Source organism: Glandiceps talaboti, chromosome 7 (genome assembly GCF_964340395.1).
Source record: "Glandiceps talaboti chromosome 7, keGlaTala1.1, whole genome shotgun sequence".
Lineage (NCBI taxonomy): Eukaryota > Metazoa > Hemichordata > Enteropneusta > Spengelidae > Glandiceps > Glandiceps talaboti.
The window spans coordinates 20,590,654-20,606,431 of record NC_135555.1 but is presented as its reverse complement, the minus strand read 5'-3'; the positions used below and the strand labels follow the sequence as shown (position 1 = coordinate 20,606,431).

The 15,778-nt window shown below is 35.9% G+C and overlaps 1 protein-coding gene across 2 annotated transcripts in view; it reads right to left on the bottom strand.

The window, feature by feature from the left end:
• LOC144438174 (cytoplasmic dynein 1 light intermediate chain 2-like) overlaps positions 1–15,519 on the bottom strand; it is a 41,281-nt gene extending 25,762 nt beyond the window's left edge. For both annotated transcript variants that reach the window (XM_078127211.1, XM_078127212.1), the window contains exons 1-4: positions 15,429–15,519; positions 15,280–15,353; positions 15,059–15,175; positions 12,074–12,304 (exon numbers count right to left, since the gene is read on the bottom strand). In XM_078127211.1, coding sequence (XP_077983337.1) covers positions 12,074–12,304; positions 15,059–15,175; positions 15,280–15,353; positions 15,429–15,508 — 502 coding nt within the window. In that variant the 5' untranslated portion in view covers positions 15,509–15,519. The remainder of the gene's footprint in view (positions 1–12,073; positions 12,305–15,058; positions 15,176–15,279; positions 15,354–15,428) is intronic.
• Between the last annotated feature and the right edge of the window lie 259 nt (positions 15,520–15,778).

Below are 15,778 nucleotides of genomic sequence, written 5' to 3'. Positions count from 1 at the left end.
CTCACCTAAAGGGAAAGCCACAATAATACTAAAGGGTTTATTTACCAGCCTTAATGTTTTACAATATAGTCAAAATGTACTCATGGGGCCGCTATGACCAAAAGCTGTGACAAATGAATGTAAACAGTTTTCAACAAGAGAGTATTGTCAACCAATAAATCAGTGCATTTTGTCATGGCAAGGAAACAAACCTTAAAGATATATCAAGTACAAGTAATGTACTAGAAGTTTACATAATATTAACAATATTGAAAAGATATACAAAAAATATCATGGAATATCGCAACATACATGATTGTATACACAACCGTACACTGAAATGACGCACACAAACCTCAAATGTAAATCAAAGGATTGACTGATGTACTACTACAAATCTCTGGCTGTACCAAAACAATACATTTGATATATTAATCCTAAGATTAACCTGAAAGATTCATCGTATTTGCACTCCACATTACTATCACTGGAGTAAACAACAGCACTGCGAAATGCCTACAATGATATTTCCTTCATTTCTACACCAATATGGTATAACAAACCTCCATAATGTCAAATGCCTACATGTACATACAGAGTGCATTTCTCATGTTTTTTTTACGTCACTTGAAAATGACACATAATTAATCACACACACATTATCATAGTAAAATTTCTCAGCTGCACCAATGGTATTTGGATAACTATACAGCACACAAAACATTTTATTCCTAAATGACAACATTATTTGCATTTAAAATCATAAGTGGATAATGCATTTATCATATCTACATTAATGTAGACCGCCATCCCTATCAGCTTACATCATGTTACACATTTCTGCCTAAGTCCAAGTTAGTTCCATGGATAACAATAATAAAATGATGCACAAGCCAAGTTACTGTCTTTGAACAGAAAATATGGATTATATACCCTGGTCATTTTACGCCACGTCAACCTATGTCTAAATCACTGGTTCTGTGATGCTTGAAATACGAGTCCAAATGTACCAAATCACATTATTTTTGTTAGTTTATCATAAATGTTACTTGAGGAGGTATAATTATATTATTCCTCAATATTTGTCTTCAATCAGTTGTAATATACTCATGACCTACGGGTTTTATCTCTACACGTCTAAAACCTCATAGTGACAAGGCCTTTTAGTTTAAGGTTATAGACCACGTTCAATGTCCCTTGCTGATATTGGTTTGCAGTTAAGAAAGTAATGATTATACACATCCATAACTATACATTTTCTGAAAGCTCTTGATCCACTCTTTACAATGAAATTAGTAAAATTTGGTTTTATGTACTTCAGATCACGTGACCTCTACATACGTGATAATTTGCATGTTTGGTTCAACAAAAATTAGCTCCTTCAAATTTCGACCAACAATAGAAAACGACGCACAGTGTTTATCACCACGTCAGTGGCTACAAAACCGTGTCTCAGATTTTTCCTATCTGTTTTTGTAACGAAGATATATAAATAATAATAAATAGTGTCCAAATAAACCATGTATGTCTCATCTAAATCCGTCTTACTTTCGAACAAAAGACGCAATCAAAAATCTGAGACACGGTTTTGGAGCCACTGACGTGGTGAATAAGATCCTACTGTGTTTGTTATTGTCGGGTACTCTTTGAGGTTGCTAATTTCCACAAAGTAACGCAATTCTTTACAAAATGTAAACTTGAGAAAATGACAAAAACATGTGTTTGAGTTGAAACAAACAAAAAACGTTTAACACATTCCTTACAGAAAAGTTGTAAGTGTCACACCCTTTATCACCTTCGAAAATTTGTTTTTTTCCATGTTATGACCATTCTATTGGCCAAAAAATATGAAATCTGTCAGTTCAAAGGTAGCCAACGCCCACTATTCGACATGCGATTTTGGCTATTCGGGTTAAAAATTAACTTCCTCATTTGCATATGTTTGCGAACAAATTGAGGGCGGAGCCTACTTCCTTTTATGGAAAGCAGAGTGTCAAGCTACGTTTTAGCGGTCTCAGGTTTTATGTAATTATAAAATAAACGTAGTGGTTTCCGGTGAGAGAGTAAATGTTCCCTGGGTTCCCGTTCAACATGAAACGACGGAAAATATACCAAATGCTTTGAAAGTGGTGTTTTAACTAATAAAGAATCTAGTTACACTTTTTGTCATATAACCTTAGCATTTGGGTGTTTGAGACACACACAATTCTTGTTCGAAACACACACAAACCTTGTTCGAAACACACACAATCCTGGTCATAAGACCTTAGCATTTGCCGTTTTGCGCAACAATTTACTCTAAAACAGGACACATCAAAAGATGCGTCAGTTCCAGGCGACAAAACAAACACTCCAGTCGAAACCACACCAACTTGTGTCTGCATCAACTCTCATTGACGGAACCCTTGATGTCTTCTGTTTTAGAGTAAATTGTTGCAGAAAACAACCAAATGCTAAGGTCTTATGACCAGAATTGAGGTGTTCGAAACACACTGAATCCTGGTCATAAGAGTTTAGCATTTGGGCATTTTCTGCAACAATTTACTCTAAAACAGCACATATCAAAGGGCCGTCAACACGGATTGACAGTTCGGGTAGTCTACAGGACGGGTGTTTTCGGTGACCAACACCCCGTACAATTCTGACTCTCCGACGCGTCGCGACGCCCCAGCAGTGGCAGTCGCTCGATCATGGATTGGTGGGTACCCCGGCTTGTTAGCAAAATTTCATATGTACCCCTTTTCCAGTTAATATTTCAATGAAAAAGAACCCCCTCCCTTTTTTTTATATAGTGAATTTGGGAGAAAATCACTTCAAAAACCCCATTCTTTCCGAAATCCGGGAAGTTTTACCTTCAACTAGCTCTGGATTTCTATGCTACGGGGTTTCGACACGTCGTGTCAAAACCCCGTAGCGTATAAATCCAGAGCTATACCTTCAACGACACCTAATCCTTACACTGAGAGAGAGAGAGAGAGAGAGAGAGAGAGAGAGAGAGAGAGAGAGAGAGAGAGAGAGAGAGAGAGAGAGAGAGAGAGAGAGAGAGGAGAGAGAGAGAGAGAGAGAGAGAGAGAGAGAGAGAGAGAGAGAGAGAGAGAGAGAGAGAGAGAGAGAGAGAGAGAGAGAGAGAGAGAGAGAGAGAGAGAGAGAGAGAAATGGGGCATCGTACCCATATTCTCGGAGGGTGATCTGAAAAAGTACCCCCTTTTTATGATTCTACAGACCTAGATGGCCGACGAGATGCGAAACATCCTTGGACCGCGACCAAGAAAACAGGTCGTAAATTGTGATATTGCGATTCTGAAGAGTCACTTTCACGGTAGTCATGCTCACAGACGGTGTACGCGTTTCGCTCAAGGGACGACTTACCTCCCGTATGCAAGCAGGACTACTATCACGGCAGAGTACCATCTAATTTGGATGAAGAATCATTGAAGTTTGAGCGTATCATACAACACTTTTTAAAATTTGATGTAGACACTGGACGTACGTACTCTACGAAAAAGACACAGCGAGAGAGGGGTGAAAAAGGAGACACGAGAAACATCAGTGGAAAGCGGGATGGTCACCGAAAACACTGGACATCGCGTAGTAGACGTCTATACTGACTGCTCGAGCGCTCTCTTCAACGTTGAAAGCGGCATTTGAGAGTTAATGTCAACAATTTACTCTGTTCGACAGACCAGAAGTTAGTGGGTCTTAGACACCACACGAAATTGTAACAGTGTGTAAAGCAGGATGCTTTGGAAGAAGTCACCTTATTCAGAGTCGATTGTTTTTATTTTGATACATAACATGTATCTGTGTCGAAATCAACGTCAAAAGACGCACCACTATTGTTGTAATTTGATATGTTGCCATTGTTGAATTTCTTGTGTCTACCAGCGCCGGTTCATCTGGATACAGCATACACAGTACATTCAACCATGGGTGGAGCGTCTATGATTCAACACATCGCTTCAACGTCAATGTAAAACGAAAACTGTTAGACATGTCTAGCAATATAGCTCTCTCATGTCTCTAGCTCTTCGGCATGTTAATTTTTTTTTACAAAAGCAAAATAGTCGGAGATGACACGGCACCACGCGAGGGCTTCAGTGAGCACGGGCCGTGTTTAGAAAGAAGACGAAACCACCTCGTGTCAATTTGTGGTTGGTAATGAACTCAATCAAAAGAAAATGAAATAAGCGAGTACATAGTTTTCAAGAGGGATAGTTATCCGACAGCTTCGCTCTACTACGCGTATACGACGACTTCGCATTTTGAAGGTCGAAGTGTAGCGTGATCAGTGACACGTGCTACGAAGGGAAGGGGGCGGGGGGGGGGGGGGGGGCGGACTTAGCGTTCGATACTGACATACCGCGTATACCGATGGAAAATCTGTACATTGAATATCGTAGATTTTTGAGGACATGTACCCAAAAATTCAATAACTGGGAATGATAATGTACCACGTTGTTCGTTTCTGTGACATTTTATTTAGTGTCACCTAAGTGAAGTAGTGTCGATGAACAACACGGGACGGTATATGTTTACATGGAAACGATCTGTTGACCTGTACTAGATAACTAGTCTTGCTGCTAGACGTTCGGGCTTTCTTTCGTATAAGTTACTATAACATATAAGCGAACGAAGTTTGCAGTGAGGGCTTGCCCGAACATCCTCGATAGCGATGTTAGGTCGTGTGTCGTAATTGTAACGGAAGAACATCCGAGGTCTAACAGATAGATTACTAGATAACGGGAGAGATACGAGTGGTGAGTTATATTTTTTATTACAAAATGGCTATGCATGTTGTTCACGAAAAGATAACTTCCAAATCGTGGGTTTTGACTTCACTCGCTGAAACATAATCACCACTACTGTACCACAAGGGCGAGTATGTTTTGTAAACCTAGGCTATGAATCATTACTTCGCCTAGATAGCGAAAATGGATTCCCCAGAGGATCGATGCGTTGCTGATAAATCAGCTGATAAATACTTTTTTCCCTTTTTTGTTTAAAATTGTGATGATGTGGTACTATTTACACCTTTCCACCATTCTTTGTTGTAGGATGCCTTTGGGTTTTGGAAGACTTCGCAAAGACCATCTGTGCTAAACTGTAACAAAGCTGACTTTCACTTGCATTTTGACACCTATTGTAATACATTCCTTTATGCACAGTAAAATTTCATTAAAATTGAGAAATGTTTTCACCATTTAAATAGTTTTGAGTAGACAATCGGTTATAAGCAATATCTTGAAAAGACTGAGTAAGAGAGAGAGAGAGAGAGAGAGAGAGAGAGAGAGAGAGAGAGAGAGAGAGAGAGAGAGAGAGAGAGAGAGAGAGAGAGAGAGAGAGAGAGAGAGAGAGCAACTCTAATTCATTCTCTTTATTCATTTTTTTAGCTCGCTCATTACATTATTGGGCAACTCTTTTTTGACACTGGAAGGACGTCCTCTTGTTATTCATACTTGTGGTACACTGTACCCCAGACCCCATGACCATAACAATTCTTTTACTGGTCTGAGACTGTACTGTATCAGCAAGTTTATGTAAATGAGTAGCCAAGTACTTGACACATTTCGTCAAATGTATGCTAATGAGCTGCCTAGTACTTGACACTTTCCGTTATATTATAATAAAGTGTGCAAATGGTTGTAAAGCCATGTGCATTTGTTTTGGTTTTTTATTCCTTCCCATATCTCAAGATTGAGAAGTGCTACATTTATTTGGGTTGCATACAATGATAGCTCAAATGGTTGGTAGTCATTTCCCCCAAAAAAGTTAATTTTGTAATTTTTTCTAGCTTTATCGTGGTCTATAACCTTAAGTCACCCATATTTTCCTTGTTTGAAGTTGAGCAAAGGAAAATATTGGGAATAATATAATTATGTCATTTCTCTCAATATATGTACTCCTCTATATGGCATTTATTTCCTTTAATAACATGAAAAATTTGCTTCGATCTTCATATTTTCTTTCATTTTTCTCACAACTGACATATCTCTATTTGATTATTAAAGTTTGCAAACTTTAGCTGTGATGTAAACAAACAGGAGAGCTGCCAGTCACACATAATCTAGTTCCTATACAGTATCGTTATGATTTACACCTGAGGACTTCCATCATAAACATACAATAGGGTAATACACAAAGTCAGAATCCCTACTAAAAACTATTGCATTTATGCCTGCAATATTCCGTCATAACATGAACACAGGATGAAGACATTGATTATATGAAAATTATTAAGTTTTAACCCTAAACTATATGACATTGGTTTCCCGATACATATTATAAACTAGAAATAGCAGGTTGAGTTTAATAAGGTTGATAACACATAAAAACATATTATTAGCATAATTATATTATTACTATGTATATTATTACTATGCTGTTAAGAATAGCATTAACAATTGGAAACAATATGGACAATTTGTATTTGATAATGTCAATATTTATAGGGTCTTGGTAAAATGATTGTTCTTCCATTTACTGAACACAGCAAACATGTCAGTAATAAGGATGACAAACATACAGTAAATGTACAATACTATTCTTTGTTAGACAAGGACACTTAGAAAATGGAAGAAAAATGCTGACTTTTAACTGTGTGTGACAACAATCACATAAATCACCTCTATACTTCTGCCGTGAACTCATTCAATTTAGAGAAATATATACTGAGGTACACTCCTCGACCATGAATTCATTCTTAACTTTAGGAATACACTAAGCTACATTTGCTTTAGAAATATATCGAGTTCCACTCCTCGGCCATGAATTTATTCTCAATTTTAGAAACACACTAAGCAACAAACAAAAGACATCTGAAATCACTGCACCAAACTGTTCAGACTAGGGGATTTAAACAAGTAATTTTCACACACAATACAGACAAACTAGTTATAAATCAGTCCGGTTCTCAAAGACTGTCACTATGCAATTCACAACAACACATTGACATCTCTCCAAACATTTCAATAGAAAACCCTTATTGATTTTCAGATTGTCTACAGATTATGCAGGCTATAGTGCTGTGAAATGTGCAATAATCACATCATACCATCACATTGCCCACCATACATTCATCACCACACTTGTTTTTAATAAATATAGTATTTATAGCTGGCATCACTCTGGTCGTATTAACTGCCAGGATATTGCATATAATGAAAGATCTCTTTGTTACAATTGCAGACCAGTGAGTGTACAGGGTGGGGTGAATGAACAATTACTATATATATGTGTAGACATGAATCCTGACCTGATCTGACCTGCCTTTCAGTTTAGTTTTCGATAGGTTAGCCATTTTATTTTCAATTGGTATAAGTTACAGTGGACATAATGCGACATACAAATGTTTACTAACATCTCTAGATATTGTTTTATAAGCACAAATGGTGTATGTGTGTGTGTGTGTGTGTGTGTGTGGGTGTGTATGTATGTAGGTGTGTGTATACATTGTGTGTGTTTACATACATGTCTATGAATGTCATTGTGTATTTTATTATTGCAATATTCCAACATTTCAGTTATGATATCCAATATTTGATAATATTTTAAAACCTTAATTTTTGACAAATATCATGACTTTATCTAAAGGTAGTAAGCACTTAGGAGTCATGAATATTCAGTGTGCATCTAATACATATCTATCACGAGGTAACGGTGGGCCATTCTGAGAACAATGGAAGTGGAATAGAGTTTCAATTTGGTGTTACTTGGCAACCATGAGAAAATTTATGTGATGTCAAATCATGAAAATACTCTCCAGAAACCCAAGTTTATGAAAATTCATCTATTTACTGGCATGGTGTCCTATTTAAAACTGTCCCATTCATTTAACAAAATAATATCTAACAATAGACATTCACCTTTGGAAATAGCTACATGTACACATGATGGTGTACATACAAAAAATTGTATCTAAAAGTAATGAGACTTAATAACAGACTCCACCGTAAATAGATACATCATTGCAACAAATCTTTTACTCCAAGGGTGGTATATTTTGCTGATAAATGAGTCAAAATTACTTTATCTGAATTTTGCCCTCCTACAGCTCAAGAATGGCATACAAACCAATTATTCAAAACTGAAGAAATTTATAGTTTGTTATCATTACAATATTGAGAAAATAATGATTTCAATATCAAATTATACAGATTATCCCAACTTATGCTTTATTCAATGAATTTATAATGAGGTCACATTTAATATAAAAATATAAATATCTCATTTTTTTTATTATTAAACTCCATAATCTATTAAAAGTTTCTTTCATCAAATTATTTATACATATTCCTATTAATACCTGATTGATATTTGTACATGACCTGGGTTATATATTGATGTCATGAGGTGCCTTTAAAGCAACAGGGACAAATATTCCAAATTTGCATATTAATGATACTTTTTTGTGTTCAAGCCATCTGTCACACTTTGTCTATGATATTTACAATAGATTCTATTACATTACAATGGCCGTCAATCATAACAGATAATGATCATGTGTTTCTAGTGAAATGTACAGCATGCTATGTACTACTGTTTTCACAGCTGGTATACTTGTAATGTATTATTTCTCCTTTTTTGAAGGTTAATAGCCTTTTTACAGTATAGACTCATATTCTGCATTTATCAAGCCTACACTCGCCGTACAAAATCATTCAAATATGGCACCTAGATTAGCTTGTCTATGAGGTGTATTGTATTGCCTCTCATTTAGCAATTGAATCCCAATACCAACCCAACATACGTGGTATGACTAATCATTTAAACAGAACACAGGCCTATAAAGGGTCGTGTCTCAAATTTTGCATTAGTTCAGGGCACATAGACTACTAACGGTTGTATCTTGACTACCACATTTGCAGTAGTTCAGGACACATAGACTACTAACGGTTGTATCTTGACTGCCACATTTGCAGTAGTTTAGGACACATATACTACTAACGATTGTATCTTGACTACCACATTTGCAGTAGTTTAGGACACATAGACTACTAACGGTTGTATCTTGACTGCCACATTTGCAGTAATTCAGGGCACATAGACTACTAACGATTGTATCTTGACTACCACATTTGCAGTAGTTTAGGACACATATACTACTAACGATTGTATCTTGACTACCACATTTGCAGTAGTTCAGGGCACATAGACTACTAACGATTGTATCTTGACTACCACATTTGCAGTAGTTCAGGACACATATACTACTAACGATTGTATCTTGACTACCACATTTGCAGTAGTTTAGGACACATATACTACTAACGATTGTATCTTGACTACCACATTTGCAGTAGTTCAGGACACATAGACTACTAACGATTGTATCTTGACTACCACATTTGCAGTAGTTCAGGACACATAGACTACTAACAATTGTATCTTGACTACCACATTTGCAGTAATTCAGGGCACATAGACTACTAACGATTGTATCTTGACTACCACATTTGCAGTAGTTCAGGACACATAGACTACTAATGATTGTATCTTGACTACCACATTTGCAGTAGTTCAGGACACATATACTACTAACGATTGTATCTTGACTACCACATTTGCAGTAGTTCAGGGCACATAGACTACTAACGATTGTATCTTGACTACCACATTTGCAGTAGTTCAGGACACACAGACTACTAACGATTGTATCTTGACTGCCAGATCCATAAGGTGGTAGTCTGTTAGACCAATGGACATAATTAGGAAATTGTAGCTTAAAAATGAAAAAGTTCACTTGGCTAAATCTGACTATATCAAATATAGACGTTAATGTCAAACCATGACTTTCACTTAGCATTGCTCCAAGCTTACATTTGCAGCACAAAATGTGAAATTCAAAATATATAACTACATAATATATTTCTTTATCCATCTAAAGAAAACATGAAGAGACTACATGTAAAGGCCCTAATTACAAGTTGAAGATGAGTATAATCTTGTAAATTATGTTGAAATGTGTACATAATGGCCTACACATGGCATAATGTTGCATATTTGGCATTAATTTGCATTCACATTCAAACAAAACAATAACCATGTCTAAGGGTATATAACATTTGCCTTTCTACATTATGCCAGCAATGTTTACATCTCTATGTATTTCATACTAGTACTAGTGTACATTGTACATGTACGTCACAAAGTCATTACAGTGCCACACATGATTATATCACAGCCTTCAAGCCTTCATTTCATATAATATGATTGACAGTACATCATGATAACATCTCATAACTGACAGATAACAAATCTGTGCTGTGACAGCGGCAGCAACATATCATCAAGCAATACAAATAAATTCAATTCAGTTAACATTTGTGACAATCCAAAAACATGCATGTGAATTTAGAAATGGCAAATCAGAAATCGGTTGTCTGTGAATAGTACTAACAGCAAACAAGGTCATCATGTCAGGTACTTTGACAAACCCTCATGTTGAGTTCAAAACAATCTATACTCAATAGTAGTACTTCAGTACAAAGACAGCTTGATTCTTTGACCAGTTTCACACCATGAGCAAGCATTGTCAATATATTCATCCATTTACTTCCGCTCAACAAATTCCTACCAGCACATATTATCATAATACATCATGACACGTTAAATGACATATTAGCTATCACCCTGTGCATTCTACTGAGTTTTAATTTCAACACACATGCTTTCAAAAGTAATATTATCCAAAAGGCTGGGGTCAAAGGTCACCAGGGTCAGGTGTTCACAACAGGAAACTACTCAAAGTAACAGCAATATAGTTTTATGTGTTGTTTCCTTTTGAAAGACGGAGCATAAATGTACCTCTGTTCAGATTTTATACCCCTGGAGAGATTCTATGTACAAAATCCTGCAGCTAACCCTCTGGCCAACGACGCTGTCCTAAACTTGTTTTGAGTGAGTGTATGTGACTTCTGCAACTACACTATACCATACAGCTCAAGAAACCTTTTCTGGTGTCAGCAAGATATCATCACCAGCCTTGCCTGTTATTACATGTAACATCAGGCAGAGGCAGGCAGTGATCAGACCATTCCTAATTACTAACACAGGCATGTGAGGTGCTTGGCACCAGACTGGTAGTGGCACTGAGCTAGCTCGATACTAACACAGTTGGCAAGTAATTTTTGACCTGTATTATAGAGTTGTACATGTCAACATAAAATAATCAAACCATAGGTAGAGACAGTCCACAAGCATATAGCTATTAAAACATCTATTAGTAAATGGTGCTAATTTAGCACATATAGTCAGTTGTAATTCAGTACAAACATGGCTTGCTTGAATCTCTCACTGTCTCAGTATAGTGTATAGTATATGCCTTGTGGGTGTAATAAATCCTGACTTCAAGTAGGTACTGACTTTACATGTACTTGTCTATACTTGCTTCTTTTCAGATACCATGAATAACTTCATTGACTTTGTCTTAAAAATCATTCAAACACTTGACTTGTTTCTATTTACTAAACATTTCCAACAATGGATGTTTTCTTTGCAAGTTACTGGATGCAACAAACTCTGGCTAAATCAGTCACACACATTTGTACACTGTACACTGATGTTTATCAGTACTAATCTATAATTACCGGGCACAATGATGGGTGCTACAGTCACATACACATAACTTAAAACATGCACCTACTACACAAAACTAACTCCCTTTTCTCACTCTGACCAAAAACTAAAGTACTTTAACACAGACCGTTCATTTTTAAGTTTTTCTCTTTCTATGTACAGTTTTCTATATTCCTCAATATTTTGGTACGTGTGATTCTAATTCCAATTCTGAATCTGAATGTAATTTTTTGGTTGAAAAAAAACTTAAGTTTGGCATGTGCATACAACCATTCAGAATACCATAACCTCAATATTTGCACTACTAGAGAATTTAGTGATTTTTGCAGCTACATGAAGTTCCCAAAGACTAATTTATACTAAGTAATTACCAGACTGGTACATTGTGTTAATGTACAAGAACGACATTTTAGTCACTACTTAATTTTGCGTCTTTGTTTTCCAGCGAAAAATTTTTGCGAAAATTTCCAGGTTTTCAGTAATACTGCCGTGCATCTAGAAAAATACAAGAACTACTTACATGTTTCTTCTAATTCTCTAGTTTTCTCTGGCGGTACTTGTAGTAAATCTATGTGGTCTCTAAGAATTCTAGCCCATTTATTTAGTGATTCCATTATAGTCCATGGCCGTGACATATCCACAGTAATTAAAACTAATGTGTGTTCTATGCTATCCGGAGTCAGTGCAAATTTTAGAAGACGTTCGTGTCTGGTATCTCCATCTAAGATCCAAACTCCACATCTTGTTACGTCTGAAAAACAACAATAAAAGAAAGTTAAGTTTCTCAACATCCCTGCTGTGTATCTGGTGCAAGATTGGAATCGAGGACACTCACTATTCATAAATTGCTGCCATATGCAAATTTAATGATTCATTATCTATGGAGGATATTCAATGGCCTTGGATTGTGCATTGTATACTGTTTAAATTTAGCAGTAGTCTAGGGCACTATAGCCTACTAAACACTGTATCTAGACTATCAGATTTCTAGATACTATATGTTTAGTAGTCTATGTACTGTGGACTACTGCTAAATTCAAGCACTGGATATCTAATAGTCTAACTCTTAAGCTACACTGAAAACTATATTTTGGGAAATGACATTGTGCACAATCCAAGACAACTGAATATCTCCTTGGCGGTTAGACAAACAACAATCGACAGAAAACTGTAGCTGAATGAGTTCACTTGGCTGACACTGAACCAAGCCTATCAGTTAAATTGGAGCCTGGTATACCACAATAAGGTACACTTGTACCAATATACAGATCTTTAAATTTAATAGTTACCAGTTCAAACTACTTGATCTAACGTGACCCTATACACAAGTTACTGAAGTACTTTTAGTAGAAGACTAATTTACTATGAAGTGGAAGTTACTGAAAGTAGTAGCAGTAAACACAAAGTTAATGTAATATGTTCAAACACAAGATAGTTTTTTAATGTAGCTTAGACGTATAACCCACTCTATCACACTTTTATTAAACTTTAATAATTTCATTTTCTTAATAATGTTTACTCAACTCATTACATGTGACCTACTTTTGACAATGCTGTCCAATTAATCATAGTGGGTCATATTTTGTTGGCCCTAGAACCACCATAAAATTGCCACAAGGTCAATCATGGTGAAAATTTAGGATTAAAACTAGGTTCTAGTATACAGACAGAGACCAAATTTATATCGCCACACAGTCTGGGTCCATTTCACTACAGCTGTCAAATACAGAATTATCATTAAATCCTGGTATGAGTCCAAGCTTTCGAAGAAGCCTTTTCAAATTTACACAGAAGACAAAGTATATTTTTTTAATAAATACTCTATAAAAATAGGCATCTAGATATTGATATATCTCATCCCAAGTAAGAAATGTTATAATATGATTCTAGGTAATGGACTGGCTTCAACTACTTTATCATCATATATATTTTTATCCCAGTTTTAGTTAGTATTTTTCTATTAATTTTTTATCTGAATTAAAATTGACAAATCAAAATAACTTCATTCGTTGTTTACCCAACAATCAAGAAATTATTACATTTCCCTTCTATTTCATCAACCTGAATTACATTTCTCACAAATATTTGCAGATTTTTCTACATTTTAATATACATTGTCATTGTCAAAGGTGCATGAGCAGCAATTGGAACGTTGTTTGAAACTTTTCATTTTTTTTAGATATAATTGACTTTATCCAATAATAACATACACCCTGAACAGTATTGAATCACCTGTAGATGAATAATTTTGTCTCGTTACATACACATATAACAATGGAACAACAAATCCAATCAAATTGATTTTTGGGTCCACACCCAAAAATCAGAGGCCCTACATGATCATGATTTCAACTTGTTACTGCATATGGATAGTGTGACTGCTAATTAACACATATAATTATGATTATTGATATTTTAACATTTTTTCAGTGAATTTATATTGTTGGTTGCCTGATTTAAGAAATAATTCTCCGGTTTTAACACTTCCGTTTCAATTACTGTCTTACTCAAAAAAATATAGAAAGTGGAAGGCAATATTGTTTGTAATTTATGGCGTTGTAATGATATTGACTAAATTATTCAGTTTATGGGGAAACTGTAATATGATGTAAATACGGCCATACTGGGTATTCTAATAGGTATACAGCTAGACACCATTTAACAGTATGTGTCTGGTACAATAGACACATGTCATTGGCATTTATAAACAATTCTACCCTCCATGGCCTCTTATGAGTATGATTCACGTGGTCTGCTTCTCAAACGTACAGTGTGCATAAATTATCTTATAGGTGAACTACAATTTGAACTCTAGTTTAGAGAAGATATGGTCAGAAAATATCTAAGTTTTTCCACAATTGGCGCAAACATAGCTTAAATTTGTGAAAGTGTTTATATAATGTCAAGTGTTAAAATCACATGATGAGGCAAAACCGGGGTTGTCAGATATATTGACACTTCGTTGTTTACATACAATGTGAGTGGCATTCAGTGAGGAGACAAATTACCATGAATCTTGCTAATCAGTTTAAACACTTCACTGAATCTTTTAACACTTTATCTATAAGATTGCATTTAACTAATTCAAGCAAGTATTGTTCACTAATCCAATCTCACTATGCATGTATTTAGCAAGTTGCAAGTACAGACAATGATATGTTTGTTCTGCGCTTTCACAGTTTATATTGCATTTGTGAAGGTCAAGTGTAATATCGTTATGATGACGTGATTATTTTAAAATGATGCAATGTAATTACGGTGCTTAATTTTAAAATAAATGTTTCAATTCATCACACTCATTGAGAACGGTTATGTCACATGAGGGCGTGCACCTTTTTCGTTCTGTCAAAACATTGATTCGTGACATCATGCTCTTTAAAAATAACGTTCGCGTGCGTGCAAATATAAACATGTGTCGTTCCAGGCCTTACTCAAAAAGCCTGCTGTAAAAACTTGTCGGATACGAAAAATTGTTAAAATTCTAGTGAAGTAAATTGCAGCTTACCATCTCTATCTTCGTCCCGAACGTCGAAATAAAGGTATTCTAAACCTTTACCCTTCTTCGGTTCATCTGTTCCTTGTAATTTGGCAATTAGTGTTGTTTTCCCAGTTTCATCTTCACCTGAAAGCACGAAGACAAATAAAATCCCAAATGTTGAAGAGGTAAAAGTAGAAACGAGAAAAAGTATGAATTATTGCGATTAAAGCGACGGAAACTGCACCCACCTAATACGAGAACGGACTTGCAAGATGGCAGCTTCGAGCTCGAATGGGATGAAACTTCGGCCAAAATGGACGACCTAGAAAATAAAAAGAACTGTGAGACATTGCCTAGAATAACTTGAATCGATACAGCCTAAAGGTATTGGTCTTACCACAAGTTTTGCTGACTATCTTGGTCATCATTTAAATCTACTCCGCCTGACACAGCCGCCTTCTCACCGATCGGCGCCATCTTGATTCCGTCAACGACCCGGATGTGCGATGAAACAGGCATGCGTGAAAGAGATATTAAATATTCATGACACGCCAAAGTAATGATGTCATGTTTTTGTTAGCGTTTCCTTCTGTGTCAGATCGCTGGAACTGATAAACACAGATTAATCCGAAAATAAGAGCAATTGCTCAAAATCTATCGAGACTCAATCAGTTTCATAAGCTGCATTTTTCCTCGATATAGTTAGATGCAAGTTATTGAACCAGTGATTATAATAATGGCCCCGTC